Source organism: Epinephelus moara, chromosome 10 (genome assembly GCF_006386435.1).
Source record: "Epinephelus moara isolate mb chromosome 10, YSFRI_EMoa_1.0, whole genome shotgun sequence".
NCBI classification, from domain to species: Eukaryota; Metazoa; Chordata; class Actinopteri; order Perciformes; family Serranidae; genus Epinephelus; species Epinephelus moara.
In genome coordinates this window covers 14,603,183-14,620,011 of record NC_065515.1, presented here as the reverse complement: position 1 = coordinate 14,620,011, position 16,829 = coordinate 14,603,183, and the positions used below count along the sequence as shown (strand labels likewise).

At 39.9% G+C, this 16,829-nt stretch overlaps 3 protein-coding genes across 4 annotated transcripts in view; 2 read left to right on the top strand and 1 right to left on the bottom strand.

The window, feature by feature from the left end:
* Positions 1-835: 835 nt before the first annotated feature.
* On the bottom strand, positions 836-5,481 carry armh1 (armadillo like helical domain containing 1). Its single transcript, XM_050055051.1, has 11 exons — positions 4,772-5,481; positions 3,261-3,329; positions 2,989-3,155; positions 2,586-2,782; positions 2,339-2,423; positions 2,067-2,183; positions 1,706-1,796; positions 1,402-1,531; positions 1,247-1,324; positions 1,062-1,143; positions 836-951 (listed from the first exon to the last, which is right to left on the bottom strand). The coding sequence occupies exons 1-11, from the start codon at positions 4,990-4,992 to the stop codon at positions 926-928; spliced, it is 1,263 nt and encodes a 420-aa protein (XP_049911008.1). The 5' UTR covers positions 4,993-5,481; the 3' UTR covers positions 836-925.
* Positions 5,482-6,833: 1,352 nt separating this feature from the next.
* LOC126396894 (galectin-3-binding protein A-like) lies at positions 6,834-11,499 on the top strand. Its single transcript, XM_050055261.1, has 6 exons — positions 6,834-6,880; positions 8,186-8,196; positions 8,436-8,627; positions 9,281-9,412; positions 9,536-9,806; positions 10,145-11,499. The coding sequence occupies exons 1-6, from the start codon at positions 6,834-6,836 to the stop codon at positions 11,178-11,180; spliced, it is 1,689 nt and encodes a 562-aa protein (XP_049911218.1). The 3' UTR covers positions 11,181-11,499.
* Positions 11,500-14,188: 2,689 nt separating this feature from the next.
* Positions 14,189-16,829, top strand: part of mpnd (MPN domain containing) — a 9,281-nt gene continuing 6,640 nt past the window's right edge. The window contains exons 1-3 of one of the 2 annotated variants that reach the window (XM_050055864.1): positions 14,189-14,422; positions 14,980-15,182; positions 15,388-15,609. In XM_050055864.1, coding sequence (XP_049911821.1) covers positions 14,419-14,422; positions 14,980-15,182; positions 15,388-15,609 — 429 coding nt within the window. In that variant the 5' untranslated portion in view covers positions 14,189-14,418. The remainder of the gene's footprint in view (positions 14,423-14,979; positions 15,183-15,387; positions 15,610-16,829) is intronic. The other variant, XM_050055865.1, reaches the window with a different exon arrangement.

The following is a 16,829-nucleotide window of genomic DNA, read 5'->3' as shown; positions in this document are numbered from 1 at the left end:
AGGCTTTTATTTCATTAGTGGATAATGAAAATGACCACAATGTAATTTATCATTAAAAAAAACATTCAGAAAACTTATTTACAAACATATTTGATGGAGTACTTCACTTATAAAATGAGTTTGAAAAAAGAGGGTCTAAGTGGTCAAATTACTAGCATAAGGGAAAAGATTAATGAATAGAAGCTACTGGAATGTTGTTCCTTCGTATCAGGTCTGACAGTCATCAAGGGGTGCTCTTTTGTATTTGTACATTATTTATTTTCCTGTATTGTTTTATTTACTCATTATTATCATTAGTTTTTTTGTAGTTATTAATTTTTTTGTGTGTGCATGTGTGTGCATTTTTTTATTTATTTTATTTTTAGCCTTTTGTTGCTGTACAGGAGGGTTAAAATACTGAAAGAAGAAAAACTGATTAGACATTAGATATTTTTCCATGACATGAAAATTAGGATAACATACTTTAAAATTCAAACCGGTTCAAACCTATTTCTGTTTCTCATTGTATATCAATAGTTTGTTACTCCAATGTATCACTGAATGACACACAGATTCACATAATTTCTCATCTAAAAAAACAGAAAGAAATGTCATCAGTACATGAGCTTCGTAATGGGCAAGATTTATGAAATGATATGATGACAATAAAAAGTATTAAAAAAAGAAAACTTCTTTCCAAATGCTGAGAGAAGCACAGAAAAAACTAAATCAAATTTTGTGATAAGCAAACTAATAACAATTCAATGTAAAACTGTATTAAAGCTGTTAATATGTAACATATAAAATACAAAGTGATCACAATTCAAGTAAAGAAAAAAGGTAGACAGCAAATTAGGAAGTAAACTGTCTTTTATTAAAATACAAACAGTATTTACATTTTTCTAGTTTATTCAATCGGCATTATTAAAAGGATTTGTCCTTCTTGTCAGCCTTTAGTGTCACCATCCAAAACTGGAATGCAAAGTTTGACAAGAAAACAGAAGAAACAATTATTCTCACATCGTCATCTCACATGAATGAGGAAAAAAAGGCAAAAATGATAAACAAATAGCAGTCATCACCTTCAGTTATGTTAATCTTGTTAGTTAGCAGGATTTCTGCTTGTGTTTCGTCCATATTCATGTACAAAGTGTCACCATGGTGCTGAAGAGAGAGGATCGGATCTGTTAGTACTGCCTTCTATCAGCGTCCACATTAACCTTTTAACTGATGCTATCTTAGCATTTACAAAGTTATTAAATCTCACCATAAAGGCTGCAAACAGTGTGCCACCAATGCCCCTCTGCACACGTTCCTCGATAACTGGGTATGAGCAGACAAAGTGCTGCACAAAGATGAAGATATCAGTGTGTGTGTGCATGCATATATACAGTGTGTGCCTGTCTACAAGCATGTTCGTACCTTCAAAGCCAGACTGGCTTGTATTTGAGCATCAGTGTGTTCTCTGTTGCCCATAGCGTACAGAAGATGTTGGATCACTCCAAGAGAGAGAAGCTCATGAGAAACCTCTTGGCTGTCCTCAGTCAACAAGCTTAAACACATCCAGCACCATAAAAATGTATCCATAATGTCTGATAACATGCTGAAACTATTGCACTAAGATTATTAAAGCAATAAACAGGTACAGGTGCTTTTTTTCTTTTTTTTACATATCACTTTATAACGTTGTTTGTTGTGTACATTACAATGGACTAATGGTACGTACCGTATAGTTTTGGCTGCAGCAGCTTGTTGCACAAACACAGGCAGAGATTCAGTCATCTTGATTATCTCACACTCTGATGGGATTGTATACCCTATGTACCAACAAAACATGTTGTTAATGTGACAACTATGTCACTTAATGTAAAAAAGAAGTGACAAAATGTCTGCACATTAACTGATGGGTCTGAGAAGGTGGAAATTTACACATCTGTTTCTGAAATCATAGCTATATAAGCATAACTCAGATGGTCCTAAAGGAAATGCACTACTTGTCACTGATCAGTCTAAAAGGGTCACTGAACTGTATCAGTCTTACTTCACTTTTTAAAAAAAAGCAACACAAGTAAAAACGGAAGTTTCACCTTCCATAATCTGGTGCTGTTTCACTTCCTCTTTCGTAGGTCTCAGCAGAGCCACCAGTCCACTGAGCAGCAGCGGCCTCACATCGTAACACTTCAACTCCGAGATCAGATTTATAGCTGCCAGAGACACACACGGGGGAGAAGAGTATTAGACAAGATATTAAAAGGTGATCATTTATGACAGGATGGTGGATTCATCTGTCATTTCAAAGCAAGTTCAAAGCAAAATGGGCGTTGTTGCGCATGTTGTTTTAAACATTTTCTCAGCTCACCTTCATCCTGAACCTCCAGGTGCGGTGACCTGAGCGTATTCAGCAGAGGCTCTACAATGCTGTGATGGGCTGTTTTCATTTTGGACTGCAAGAGAGGATAGTGAGAGAACTTTTGTACTGATTCCCATATGTTATTACATTTTCCCATAAGGCCCATTGTGTGAAAGAGCAAGGCTGAGGGCTCCTGAACGCTCTGACAATGATGATAAGTACATGCTCAGGCTAAGTGTGCACTCTCATACTTTACCTGCACAGTGCGTAAGGTGTGCAAGACCAGCTGCTGGGCCATAGGGGAGGTACAAGTCATTAGAGCAATCAGACCTTTGTAGATTTGGTTTTGGTATTTGGGGTTTCCATGTGACAGGGACTCCAGGAGGGCACATGCTGTCTCTTGGGTTTCATCTGCGTTTGACTTAGCCAGGCACTCTGCTGCGGCTTTCACACCTGCAAGAGTGTATAAAATGGCTGCTGCAACACTGCACCAATGATCCAAATGGGAAACAGGCAAAATAGATAAACTACAGAGAACGAAATCGGTTTGCAAACAGGTGTGAACAGTGCTAAAAATGCAACATTATACTACACTCATCATATGTGTAGGGCATGAGGAAGTTTGTATGTATTCAAGAAAAACACTTTTTATATTTTACCATGGCTTTCACAGATGATCTCTTTGTACTTGCGACCAGCATTTGAGATGGCGAGCAGAAGACAGAGGGCCTCTGCCTTTTCTTCCTCTTTGCTCTGAGATTGGCTCAAGATGTCCAGCAGGGTGAGAGCACCTCCATCCTCCAGGAACTCCATCAGGTACTGATCACTGAGGAGAGTGAGGAAAGTGGGTCAAAGACAAAGACAAAAACTACACAGTGAGTGCACAGATACAGTAGCTTACAGATCATGATGCAGTCTTTATCTCACTCACTGGCTTGATGCAGACAGGAAAATCCCAATGGCTTTAAGCTGCAGTCCCAAGAATGTCCCAAACATGTATCTGAATGTTCAGATAAGGACTGGGTGTCAGCTCAGCACAGCCAATCCAGAGCAGGGACAAGAAGTACGCTGACTCCCTATAGGACTCTAAACTATTTATATGTGATTTGTTTTTAGCTACAATACAGTAAAATGTGCACAAGTATGCAGTAAACATGAGGAAAAACTCGAAAAAAAATTGTATCAAATGTTGCATTCAGCAGGCACCCCATCCTAATAAATCCTTCTACCCAGTGGTGTAAGGTAGTTATCACAGGCCCCAGTGCACCCTATTGTGATGGGCTCTGGTGCACGCTAGTTACTCGTCATAAAGCGCACACTTACTGCTGCTTTTATGTATAAAAAGCATGACTGCTGGCTGAGACTTGACATTAGGCAACATCAACTTACATGTTACCCAACAATCATCATTGCATACCTGTATATGATAAAAATATCAAAGAAAAAAAATAAAGTATTCATTTAACTTAATAGTTTTTTTAATATGTATAGTTTATTCATAGTTTTCCTAATTGTGATTGAGCATATAATTTTGAGATCGTGGCTTTGCAGTAGCTGTTCCAAAGCTCTGGAATAACCTTCAAATGCTCCCCGTCCATTGGCACTATTAAGACAAATCTTGAAACGTACATGTTTTCAATGGCCTTTGGTTATTTGTAGCAGTATCAATATTTTAGTATTTTATAATCTTTAAACGTATTTAATTGTTCTTACCAGTATTATTCTATTCTATATTGATGTATGTTATATTGCTATATATTTGTATGTCACTCTTTTGATTTTTACAGCACTTGGGTCAACTACAGTTGTTTTTAAATGTGCTATATAAATAAACTTGATTTGATTTTACTGACTATTCTACCAAAAAAGAAAAGAAAAGAAAAGACCATGATGGAGATATAGGTTTGCTTTTTAAAGGGCATACAGTCTAAATTGCACCATTTTCAATTTAATGTGAGTTCTTCTTTACATACAATTGTATTTCTGAGGTGTCAATCTGAGTCATTCGCAAGCCCCCACCCCACCCAAAAGGCCCCAGTACAACCACACTGCCTGTACTGTCTATACTTACGCCCCTGCTTGTATGTACAGATCCCCCTCCTCATCCCCCCTGTCACTTTGTCATAAAATGAATGGGTACAGACTTAATTGGACATAAAGCTAGCACTGGTCCACAAAATATAGAGTGCAGATTAAATATTAAAAACACAACAGACTATAAATTGTGTGAACTTGAATTGTATAAAATGTGTGGATGATATTAACAAGACTAACACATCTGTGAAAATGAAGAGATAAAAAAGTGAATCAATATTGTTGCATTTATGTATCTGTTCATTTATTTTACGCAATTGACTGAATATGTTGTCTTTGCAAGTTTCCAAATTCAGCAAGGCCCCTGTAAAAGTGTGGTGAAATGTCTAAGCTTTGAATAAAGGATACGTGAGTCTCATCCAGGTGGTGAGTCGAGCCAGGAACAGACTGGCAACCTGAGCAAACTCCAGCTCCAGCTCATGACATGTCTTCCCTTTGTGTTGAGTCAGGAAGGTGTTCAACATGCGGCTGCGGACTGTCCTGTCACCTCGGTCCCACTCGCGGAGAAAACTCAGTACTTTGCCAATATTAGCTTGTTCTTCCTGTGTTGACATCGAGCCTGTCTTCATTTTCACGGTGGTGAACTCAAGTTAAAACGCTGTTTTTTATTCTTCTCTCTCCAAGAACCACTGTAATGTAGAGTCCAGGCTGTAGCTGATTTAGCTATTGTTAGTTAAAAAGTCAAAACAACCTAATAACTAATTTTTTTGTTGTCCAAAACAAGTAATTTCTCGATAGCGTGATTTGCTTATCTTCTCCCTTTAGCTAGCTTACTCTGTTTATAGCAGCAGTTAGCTAACGGTTGCTTAGCAACGCCGTCACAGCTCCCTGAGTGTGTGGCCAAAGCATCGATCAGGATATCGATCCTATTTTTTAAAAAAAGTGGCCTACTTTTAAAGTCTGTGTAACTTATATAGTTTACTTAAAGAAATGTCCCTCATGTTACAAAAAAACTTAATAAATAAAAATAAAAAAGTGTAAAAAGAGTCCAAAGACAATTAAGTTATGTAGATCTTATCTCTGTTAAGTTGGAGAAAATGTTGATGTCTCCAATCATTGATTTGCTCAGAACACACGACACAGACGTTCCACAGGTAAATAATCACCTGGTGAAAGCAATATATTAAATAGATAGTGTAATGGAAAATTAAGATATAACTGTATAACCCATCACTTGTATTAACTTTGCTCGAAAAAATGCCTTTTGTAAGTTGCTCACTGATAGAACTCTCCAATGACTGCCTCCCATGTGTTTTAAAAATGCTTACACAATCAAATACCATACAGGATTTGTTATGTTTGTTGCATTCTGTTCAAGGCTAAGTCGACTTGTTGACCACAGAACCTGTCCTAGCCGGTTGATGTCCTTGCAGGTGCAAGTATCTTCTTATCACTTTCCTCCCTAACTTGTCTATAAAGGAGTCCCAGCAAGGATACCTTTTGTCTACACTCTGCAGACTGCCTGCTACTCTGTATGATTGCCTGACCCTTTGCGCAAAGAATTAAAAGATTGAAAGACATCTCTGGTGTTTCAGAAATCATTATTTCAGACTCTCACAAGCTCATAAAGTGCATATATTTTTGGAAACCACAATATATAGATAAATAGGAAGCCCCATAGTTTATGTTATATTCCAGGGGTGTCATTTTAGTTCATGGGCCACATACATAACATCCCCTTCAAACTTTTCCCTGTTTTTAGTGTAAAGAAGTCCATTCTGAAAACATTCATCCATTTACAAAACAAACGAACAGCCCGCAATATCCTAAGAAAAATTATGTGCAAATTAAACGAAACCATTTACAATCTGAAGTTTTGTCAGTGCCTAAGCAGCAGGATTCCACCCATATTGTTTTAAGATACAAGTCTGATACAGATTCTTTTGTACTGAAGCTGCTGGTTGACAATATTTTGCACAATGTTCAATATCTTTAAATATGATCACATGCTGGGACTTAGGGGAGGTACAAGTCATGAGAGCAATCAGACCTTTGTGGATTTGGTTTCGATGTTTGGGGTTCCCACATGACAGGGACTCCAGGAGGGCGCATGCTGTCTCTTGGGTTTCATCTGCATTTGACTTAGCCAGGCACTCTGCTGTGACTTTCACACCTGCAAGAGTGTATGAAATAGAGAGGGCAAAACTGATATGGCTCCTGCAACGTTGCACAAATGATCCGGATGGGAAACAGAAAAAATAGATAAACCACAGAGAATGAAAACAGGTTGCAAACTGTTTTTACAAAGCAGCGTCATCAAGAAGTTTGTATGTATTCAAGAAAAAAATCTTAATACATTTTTACCATTTCACAGATAACCTCTTTGTACTTGCAACCAGCATTTGAGACAGTGAGCAGAAGACGGAGGGCCTCTGCCTTCTCCTCCTCTTTGCTCTGAGATTGGCTCAAGATGTCCAGCAGAGTGAGAACGCCTCCATCCTCCAGGAACTCCACCAGGTACTGATCACTGAGGAGAGAGAAAAGTGGGTCAAAGACAAAACAGAAAGTATTCTTGTTGTTTAAGAGAGCTGTATTCTGGTCAGGGTGCTCCTGAAACCTCCTGGCCTTCACAAGTGCATCAATATTGGGTGTGTAAAGTCATCTAGAGAGCTGGATACCCCTGTTATATTCTCTCTCACTTGTTGCTTTTTAGTTACATATTGCAAGAAGACCTCAAGATGTCACTGCAGTCTACAACGTGACAAAGGTGAGGGTGTGTCAAATCATATGAATAAATGAGTAATTGCATGTTTGGAAAGAAAAGTTTTAAGTTAAGATTTACTGTACTCAACAGAATCAAACCATGTCAGCAGGACGGTTATTCAAGAGAAAGGATATGCAATAGAAGAAGGACCTGCAGCCTCCTGACATCTTTGTGGGCTACAGAGTGTTGCCCTAAAATCTTGGACAAAGTACAACAATTACACTATTTTCACTTCCCAAGGAGTTGGTGATGATTAATGCCTAATAAATATGCCAACATAACACCATGGCACCATAAACAAATTTGACATAAATACTGCATGTGTGGTAGAATTCACTTTTAAAAAATAGCCTTTGTGGGAATAATAAAATGTGATATCAGAACTATTTTCTGGAACACCCTTTTAGTGGGTGTGGTCATTCCTGGAAAATACCTGTACACAGCTTGTTAAATTCTGCTCAGAGTTTCACTACTTAATCCTTCAGTGAGATGAAGGTCTTTTGAGGCATTTTGAGTTCTGGTAAGTTAATTCCTTTTTTTTTTTTAACCAGAAAATGTATACACTACTGATGGCTTTGCACATTATTTGTGTAGAGAGTAACTTGGGACAAATGAAGCACAATTAGTCATTATGGTAAATACTTTCTGTCACAGATGCTCAGCAAAGTTGTACTTGCATGTGTTTGTGTATACTGGGTTATGTGTGAGAAAATACACAGTACGTCTCTGTATGTCTCTTGAAAACCAACCAGCACTGCTACAAAAACTTTGTGACTTGTTGCTCTCATGGTCACCTTATGTCTGGCTTAATGAAACCTATTTCAAATTCTAAAATAGACTATTAAATAAAAGTGACCAAAAGGCTAGACAGACTTAGCTCTGGGTGTAAAGAGGCTGTAGTGAATGATCACTATTTAACAAATGTTCTGAACATAGAATTAAAAACCTTACAGATTACAGCAGGTTAGTGCTGTTCTTGTGTCCTTCTTTCCCCAGTGCACTGCAATCAAAATGAAAGAAAATACTTTCTTACTGTTCAACATTCTTTTCCTGATCAGCTTGTCTGCTGGTGAGTAAACTGTCCTTAACCTGTGTAGCTGTTGTAGAAGCTCAGCTTAATTTTACAATGTAAAAAGTTTTATGAGGAAGACCAGAATTTTACTGTAAAACTAAAGTAAAACCTGAGCTCATGGCATCATATTATACAGACATGATTTATGCTGACTTATTTTTCTTCTTTTTCTATTTGAATAACCATCACTGGATTCAGATAACTAAACTCGGTTGTGACATTACTTTTTTCTACAGGTCATGAGGAAGGTTTTATCAGACTGGCTGGTGGTCAAGATCACTCTGAGGGCCGTGTGGAGATCTTTCATGATGGAGTTTGGGGGACTGTGTGTAATGATCACTGGGACATAAATGATGCTCATGTAGTGTGTCGCCAGATCCACTTCCCTGGTGCAGCAGAAGCTGTACGGTCAGCTGCATTTGGCAACGGTAAAAAAAACAACCTAAATCTGAAACTGTTAAACCACTCATTTTGAGTGTTATCACTCATTTGATTGGATGCTATCAATGGTTATACGCCTCATAGATATGGATTAGAAGGGGCCTGCAACATCTATTAGTAGGGTCAGAACGTACTATGTCTTTTGGTTTAGAAAAACGATCACTGTTTGGGTTAAATAAGTATGTTTGTTATGTAATGCAACATGATGTAACAAACTTATTAACATCAGTTAAGATAAGTCAGTGCTAACTTTTAGTTTCACAAGGGGGCACAGTCTCTTGGGTCAAAAAAGTCGTCCCTATGCGGACTTTCTTGCTCTTTATACTAACATTACGTCACCTGACTTCTTCTTTTGCTGCAGTCACAAATACTACGGCCACTGGAGGTTGCTGCCGATGAATAAACACAGCCATTTAATGGGCTGATAATGCCGTTCTAAATATACTAGTAGATGTAGCAGGCCCCTTCTAACCCATACCTATGAGGCTGATAACCAATGACAACATCTGTTCAATAGAGTGCTAACATTCCAAGTGGGTGGCCAACCACTATCAATGTCAACATACTGCTCTGTAATCTGTAATTTTGAAAAATATTTGTTGTCACTAAATGTTTTTATTCTGTGATTGGTTTTGTGTAGGGGATGGCAACATCTGGATGGATGATTTAGAATGTAGTGGGACAGAGATTAGCCTGGTCCAATGTACATTTCGTGGGTGGGGGGTCCATAACTGTGGTCACTCAGAAGATGCTGGTGTCAGATGCAAAAATGGTAAGGCAACCAATGTTTAAGCAAAAGGTGTAAATCTTCCATGGTAACATAAAGGAAAACAGTTAGATGCCAATTTCTCTTTACAGTAAAATCACTCACTGTTCCCATATTGATCTCCATCAGAGCCAGAACCAATCATCAGGGATCTAAGCCACGAGTATGATGTAGACCACAACACAAGCCTCTCTCATCAGCTGGGGGAACTGTTTGACAGTGGACATGACTGTGATTTGAACATCGCAGTGGTGGCACAAAACAACATCCTTGAGACAATCTGTTCTCATAGGGTCATCCTCTCTCTGAAGTCGTTCCTCAAAACTTCACAGCCAGACCTCAGCAGCCTCAGCATCAATACCACGCATGACTGCGGTCAGCACGCCAACAGCTTTGTCAGGTAAAAGCAAACCTGTGACTTTTAAACTGCCAAGTACTCTGTCATGCAAACCTGTGCCACCTGCAGCTGACTTTTTTGGGGGCTTTTTGCCTTTAATGGACAGGACAGATTGAAATGGGCTGAGAGAGAGAGAGTGGGGGTTGACATGCAACAAAGGGTTGCAAGTCGGAGTCGAACCTGCGACCGCTGCAGCGAGGCATCGCCTCTGTACATGGGGTGCCGGCACTATCCACTACGTACTGACGCCCCACCTGCAGCTGACTTTTATAACTTGATGCATATTGTATGCACTGATTAGCAATAGCTGAACCTCGCTAATTAAAATGTTTGCATTTCAGATACTTCTACACAAGAAAGATTAAATTCACACGATCCTCTGCCTATTGCATTCTCAAGATGGCATCTGACTGGGGTCTGACAGAAGTACAGAATGAGGCTGCAAATATTTTCAGACTGTTTCTTCCAGAGGATCCCACTTTCCAGAGTCAGAGCTCTTTCTATGAGTTTGCAGTTCATACAAGGGATGAGGCACTGCAGGAAGTTTGTCTTCGCTACCTGGCGTGGAACTGTGAGGCACTGATCCTTTCCTCAGCCTGGACAAATCTTCCACTGGGTCTGATCGAAGCTCTTCTGTCTCGCTCAGACCTTGTGGTTCGTAATGAAACTGTCATCCTGAATGGACTGGAGAGATGGGCGGCAGCCCGAGGAAACACAACCATTCCTGAGATCCTTTTGAAACTCATCCGTTTCCCACTGATACCAGCTGGGGACTTATACACACTTGATGGCTCACATTACCAAGCCAGCAAGTTACAGGGGTTTCAGTTTAATGCTCTGCCTTTTGCAACATTGCTAAATGACCTAAGGGAAGAACGAGATGTCTACACATCCAGGATTTACACTGGTAAGCCGTGGAGCTTTACCCTCAGCTACCACATCGTCAAAGCTTACAAAGATCTTGGGTTCTACGCTGTTGATGGCCAGCGCATGAGCAGTCTGACATCTGATTTCCAAACACCAGTTCATCACAGTGCCTATTTTGCTCTTCACAACATGCGCTGGAAAACTAGGGTCTATATCAGTGCTGCAGATTGCTCGAGTGAAGGTGTCTCTTGTCCTACTTTGCCAGCTGTTAGTTTAAAGGTTGAAGAAAGGAACAGTGATCTACCCAGTGAGATGGAGGGACATATTCATTACAGTAACAGGCTCGTTGTCATGTGTGATGGGAGGTATGTGTTCCACGTTCATGAATTTAATGCTACTGATGGAGATAATCTTGTGTTTGTCCCAAAAGGTGCAGAACAAGTCTATCCATGCCACTCAAACCTGTTCTCCTACCAGGTGGTGGTGTGTCCTTACTACTCCATAGATTAGTTTTTGTTTCCTCTGGGAACTTCAGGAAACAGGATACGGACAGGGATGATTTATGAACAGCATATTGTCTGATATAAGGACAAATTTTTCTTTAATCAGGTACTTATACACTCAACAGTTAACATTTCATTATTTCATTTAGAAGATGTAGTTGACTGAATAACTGTTTTTAATAAATAAAACACATGTAAATGTATGAAGTCAGCAATAGGATTCATACACACATGCTACATTCTGTAAAAGGCTTGGGGGTGGGGGGGGTGCATGTTTCTTGTGTTAAATGTAGTGTTTTTGAGGTTGCATTTGTTCTAACAAATAACAGTATATGGTACAAGTCTTTTCATGCTTAATAAATCTGTTCAACCAACTGGAGATGCATCATCTCACTTATGTTTGGCCACATCAACAAAGTAGAGGTGGAGGAGGCTAGAGAGGCCACTGAATGCATCATATTAAACTTCAGCAGAAAATACATAAACATGCAGTGTACTGCGAGACTAAAGATCATTAAGATGAATTTCACATTTCATTTTTGAAATAAGGTAAACAGTGCAATTCAGCAGTATGACTGAATTTTACAAGGCTGTGTCATTAAGAAAGAATTGTGACTGTTATTGTACCTTCAAAGAATGTGCAGGATGACCACCGCTCCACTCGGGTTAGTCTTCGCGAAGGTGCTGAAAGCATCAGTGAGTCCAATCTGAAAGAGGAGATTTCTGCACGCTTAGATCTGTGCAGTGTTTTACCTTATTTTAAGCTTTCTGCTATCAGACAAAGCAAGATTCAACAGTGGACAGGCAGTAGTCATTGGCAGTATGTAACGCACCTGTGCACATCCTGGTGGTAGAAGCTCCACCTCTTGGGAATCGTACTTTTTAAATACTGGATGAGGGACTGTTAAGCATATGGAAATGGAAGCAAATGGAAGCCATACTTGTTATAAAACACAAGAAATGGTGTTCTGAATAATCTAAAATAATTGTTTAGCATTACCATAATAGTTTGTAGTTTTAAGACAAGTATTTATACAAGGTTGTGTCAGAAAAATGCTGTAAGTGTGTCCATGTATTCCAAATGCATTATGTTAAAAATATAGTCTCATCTGTGCCTAAAGTGATTTAGAAAGATTCAGGGTGTTTGAGAAATTATTTGGGGCTGAAGCCCCAGAAGCTATCCCCCGCTCCGCCTCTGATACTACCAAGCAGATAACTGGAAGTTTAAGTATTAGATGCAAGACTTTTGGGCCTCAACAACAAGGTTTCCCCCAGGTCCAATAACAGGTTAATCCAGCCCTGTTGTTGGGTGGTTTGATCTCTAAATATGAGTCATATTTAATAGGATTATTGTAGGTACAGTCCCCCAAAGCTTCCAGGGAGGTCGCGGGGCCTTCTTGATTTTAAGGGGTGTGAGAGTTTTATTTTATTATTTTTTTTAAATATAAGTATGTAGTAGGCCCCTATCTCAGTATTTAATTAATATCCTCGAATAGCAAAATTATTATTATTTTTTTAAGTTTAGATCATTATTCAGGATATAAACTTAAAAAAATTCTCCCAGGATGAGGACTTGAATACAAACTCTATTACAGTCTTCACTTTCTGCAAAACAGCCTCATCCATCATTAGAAAACAGCAAATACAACAATAGCCAGGCATCAGAAAGAGAAGAAAATACTGAAGTTTTCAACAAAGAAGCATATTAAGTCTGTATGATTGTTTAAAAAATCCATAATACTGACAATCCTATAAAAAGTATCTAAAAACATCAGAAAAACATATCTCTGACATTCTCTCTTTTACTGTTGTTCATTGACTATAAAATCAAATATTTCATTTTTTAATGTTATATTTTTAATGAATTGTTGTGAAAACATTGCTTCAATAAAGGCTAGATTATTTTCAGCAATGTAAATTCCTTCATTTTACTTCTTATTACAGAGGATAATTCAAATGATCACCTGGTTCAAATGTGTGGTTTAAACACAGGTTGCATTGATGAGCTTTATTATAGAGGTGGTATTAATTTTAAAACTTATTTGGTGTGTCTAAAAAAAACCTAAAAAGTTGCACTTCTTTAATCATTTTTTCCCTGAAACCCGATTGATAAATATAGGGACAACCACCCTCATGATGGGGTTTAATACTTACTGTACTGTACTGACCATTTCAAGCCAGACCTTGAGCTTTCAATTAATGTAGGAATGACTATTGAATGATGTTTTGATGATGAGCAACTCACACAAGCGCGAACAGTGTGACAACCAACCCTGGTCTCCCCTACCTAAAGGAAAAGGGTTGGGGACCATTACCATAATATGCCTATTTGACAGAAATGTCACCTGGAGCAGAAACATAATGTAAGTCATAATTGTACAAAACTTTCTCCACTGTTGCTCAACTGCAGCTTTGACCACACTATCACCACAACACAGTATTTTGGAGTCAGACATGCGGTTATATGTGTGAACACAGGCCTGTATTACCACCAGGTGGAGGTAGGAGGAACTGAAGCCCAGCTAAGACACAGTGGTGGAGGTTTGCTGCCCTCCGCAGGCTGCTTCCCGGTAAATGTACTTCTTTTCTTTCGGAGATAAAGAAGGAACATCTCGGTGTAGTGAAGAAACCCACACTATAACATCAAACACGGGGCCAGCTCGTGATTTAACACCCCACAGACCTCTGGGCTTAGCTGCCGTGTAGTGTTTCTTACATATAAAGACACCATAATCTCCAGGATGTACTTTTAATCTGCCTAAATGCCAAATAGCGGTTGGCTCACGCGCACGGGGCGACACTTCATCTTTCCGGAGGAAACGCAGATTAACCGCGACATTGTTTAGATTTTAATAACATTAAAGGCATTTCCTGCACACACAGCTGATTATGTTACATTATTAATGCTTGTGTAGTATTTTTGGTGTTATGAATGTGTGAATAATGGCAGGCGGACCGGCATGGCACGTCAGACAGAAGAACACAGGGAGAGTGACAAGGACGGGGAGAGGGAGAAAGAAAGGGGAGGGGAACTGACATTAAAGCAACACAACAAGGAAACTACACTGCAGAGCCACAGACGCCTTCATTTTATGTTTTTGAATAATAGCCGGAGCTAGTGTGGCGAAGTGTATCTGTGAGATCTGCCCGGAGCTCAGACCCGCACACAGCCTCAAGTGCCCGGAAAAAGGAGCAGCTTTGGACCGAGTTGGATTTAAAGGCGCTTCTCGGACGCTTTCAGAGATATGGGTGAGAATAATGAAAGAGGGGTTTAATTGTAATACTGAGGGAAATTAACAGAGAGAGAGGGGGAACAGGCCTCTTCTTGCGGAGACAGCCGTGCCCTAATGGGAAGTGGAAACAAAAGGCCAACCGCATAGCTTAGCCGTAATTAATGAAATGCCAATTTAGATTATCTTTTGCCTATTTTGGCCCCTTGAGATCCCTCTCACCATGATAGGGCTGCTATCATTTTAGCATGCTGCAATTATGAATGATGTCGGCTGCCATTACAGTGGAGCTTTCATTATAAAGTCATTATAATTAGAATAATGGACATTTACACTGGCTTTGTTCCTGATGTAACTCTGATATACAGATGTTTAACTGGCAGCCAGGTGCTTTGGCTAATTGTGAAGCCTCTGAGTGATAAAACCATTCACAAGAGGCTGTTTAATGAGGAAGCATTGTGTACATGCATCATAACATGCCAAGATTATGGTTTTCAGTATTAATATCACACCCACGTGTCACTCCAAGCAGACCTGGGCACAGTAGGATCCATCAATGTGTGTTTGTGTCCTCAGGCTCAGAGCCACCCAGCTCTCCACAGGTGGTGGAGGATGGAGGAGAGGAGGATGAGGAGGAGCTGAGTGGAGGAGAGGAGGCAGATCTGCGGTCCAGCTCTGGCCGGGGTTCCCTGCTGACCCGGAGAGGAATCACCCTGAGGGTGCTGCTCAAGGACGGCCTGGTGGAGCCAGGGGACGGCGTGCTAGCTATACACTACCTGGTAATAACACACAACAGTTGGATACAGTAAGAATGTGGTTGTTCATTATTTATGCCAGAGTTAAGTCATGTGAGGTTGCACGTGCTATTAATGCCAAACTAACCTGGCACTGATGAAATTCAATAAGGAGTAGCTTTAAAGGAGCAAGCCTGCATACGTGCCTTGTGTCTTGGTTTAAAATGTCTCTCCTCTCTGCCTCCCTCAGGGTAAGAACTTTGTAGGAGACCTGTTGAATGATGGGAAAATCAGGTGGGTGGAGACAGGCCAGATCTTCAACTCCCCCAGTGCCTGGGCAACACACTGCAAGCGTCTGGTTAACCCAGCCAAGAAGTCTGGCTGTGGCTGGGCGTCTGTACGCTACCGAGGACAGAAGCTGGTCCAGTACAAAACCACCTGGCTGCACAAGTACCAGCCCAGCGCAGACATGGTGAGGAGAGAACATCTGTAACTTAACTTTTTATTTTTCTTACATTAGTCAGCATATGGCCTCAAATATCTGAGGCAACAAGTTTAATCAAGTTTAATTTCTGTCAGGGTCAAACATCGAGACCCAAATTAATCAAAGAAAAGACCAAACGCTGCTTCTGAATGCCTTATTTTTATGCAGTTTTGTACCAAGAAAAAGTATCTGATTCAAGTTTTAAAAAGGAATGACGAAGCCTGAAAAAGATGCAGATTTTTTTCACAGCATACAGTTAGTTAGTTTAGGGATCAGTACAAAGACTGGACTGTTGTTTTAGGCCATGGACGACTCTTGACACACAAGAAAAAAGGGAGAAGCAGAGGAGAAACAAAATGAGGGCTGGTTGTGAAAGAGGGATTATGAAATCAGTAAGAGGCAAAAGAATAGAACTTTGTTAATATAAAAATAAAGTCTCGTCACAGGTCGTGGCCTCAGTGTGGACATGAGCTGTGGGCAGGTTTCATTGTCAGACTGCTTCATTTGAAGAAGTTTCCAAAAAGGGGAAAGTATCCAGTGCATGACGAGATAAAAAAGATCATTTTTGGCTTTTTTTGTTATTAATTGCTATGAACCTAATTTTCTTAAAACAAGTGAAAACAGGTACAGTGAGAGTGAGTGTTTCAAAAAGGGTTCCTATTTGAACCTGATGTGGGGGTTCGAACCTTTGGGTGGGGGAGCCCTCCTGTGTGGAGTTTGCATGTTCTCCCTGTGTCAGCGTGGGTTTTCTCTGGGTACTCCAGCTTCCTCCCACAGTCCAAAGACATGCAGGTTAATTGGTGACTCTAGGTGTGAATGTGAGTGTGAATGGTTGTCTGTCTCTATGTGTCAGCCCTGTGATAGTTTGGTGACCTGTCCAGGATGTACCCTGCCTCTCACCCAATGTCAGCTGGGATAGGCTGCAACACCCCTGCGACCCCTAACAGTATAAGCGGTTACAGAAAGTGAATGAATGAATTGATTTACATTGGAAACATGAAATATACTGAAAATACAGTCAGGTCCATAATTATTTGGACAATGATACAGTTGTCGTCATTTTGGCTCTGTACACCACCACAATGGGTTTTAAATGAAACAATGAATACATGCTTATAGTGCAGACTCTCAGCTTTCATTTAAGGCTTTTTTTCAAAAATGTAGTATGAACCGTGTAGGAATTACAACCATTCTTCACACAGTCCCCC

What these genes read in the sequence shown, in the direction of transcription:
- armh1 (XM_050055051.1), bottom strand. Translation starts at nt 4,992, where the DNA reads ATGAAGACAGGCTCGATGTCAACACAGGAAGAACAAGCTAATATTGGC. An exon ending in ACCACCTGGATGAGACTCAC is followed by an intron (nt 3,330 to 4,771) that starts GTATCCTTTATT and finishes CTGAACATTCAG; the next exon opens with ATACATGTTTGGGACATTCT. An exon ending in GCTGCAGCCAAAACTATACG is followed by an intron (nt 1,532 to 1,705) that starts GTACGTACCATT and finishes GATGTGTTTAAG; the next exon opens with CTTGTTGACTGAGGACAGCC.
- LOC126396894 (XM_050055261.1), top strand. Translation starts at nt 6,834, where the DNA reads ATGTCCAGCAGAGTGAGAACGCCTCCATCCTCCAGGAACTCCACCAG. An exon ending in GTCAGCTGCATTTGGCAACG is followed by an intron (nt 8,628 to 9,280) that starts GTAAAAAAAACA and finishes GGTTTTGTGTAG; the next exon opens with GGGATGGCAACATCTGGATG. An exon ending in CACGCCAACAGCTTTGTCAG is followed by an intron (nt 9,807 to 10,144) that starts GTAAAAGCAAAC and finishes TTTGCATTTCAG; the next exon opens with ATACTTCTACACAAGAAAGA.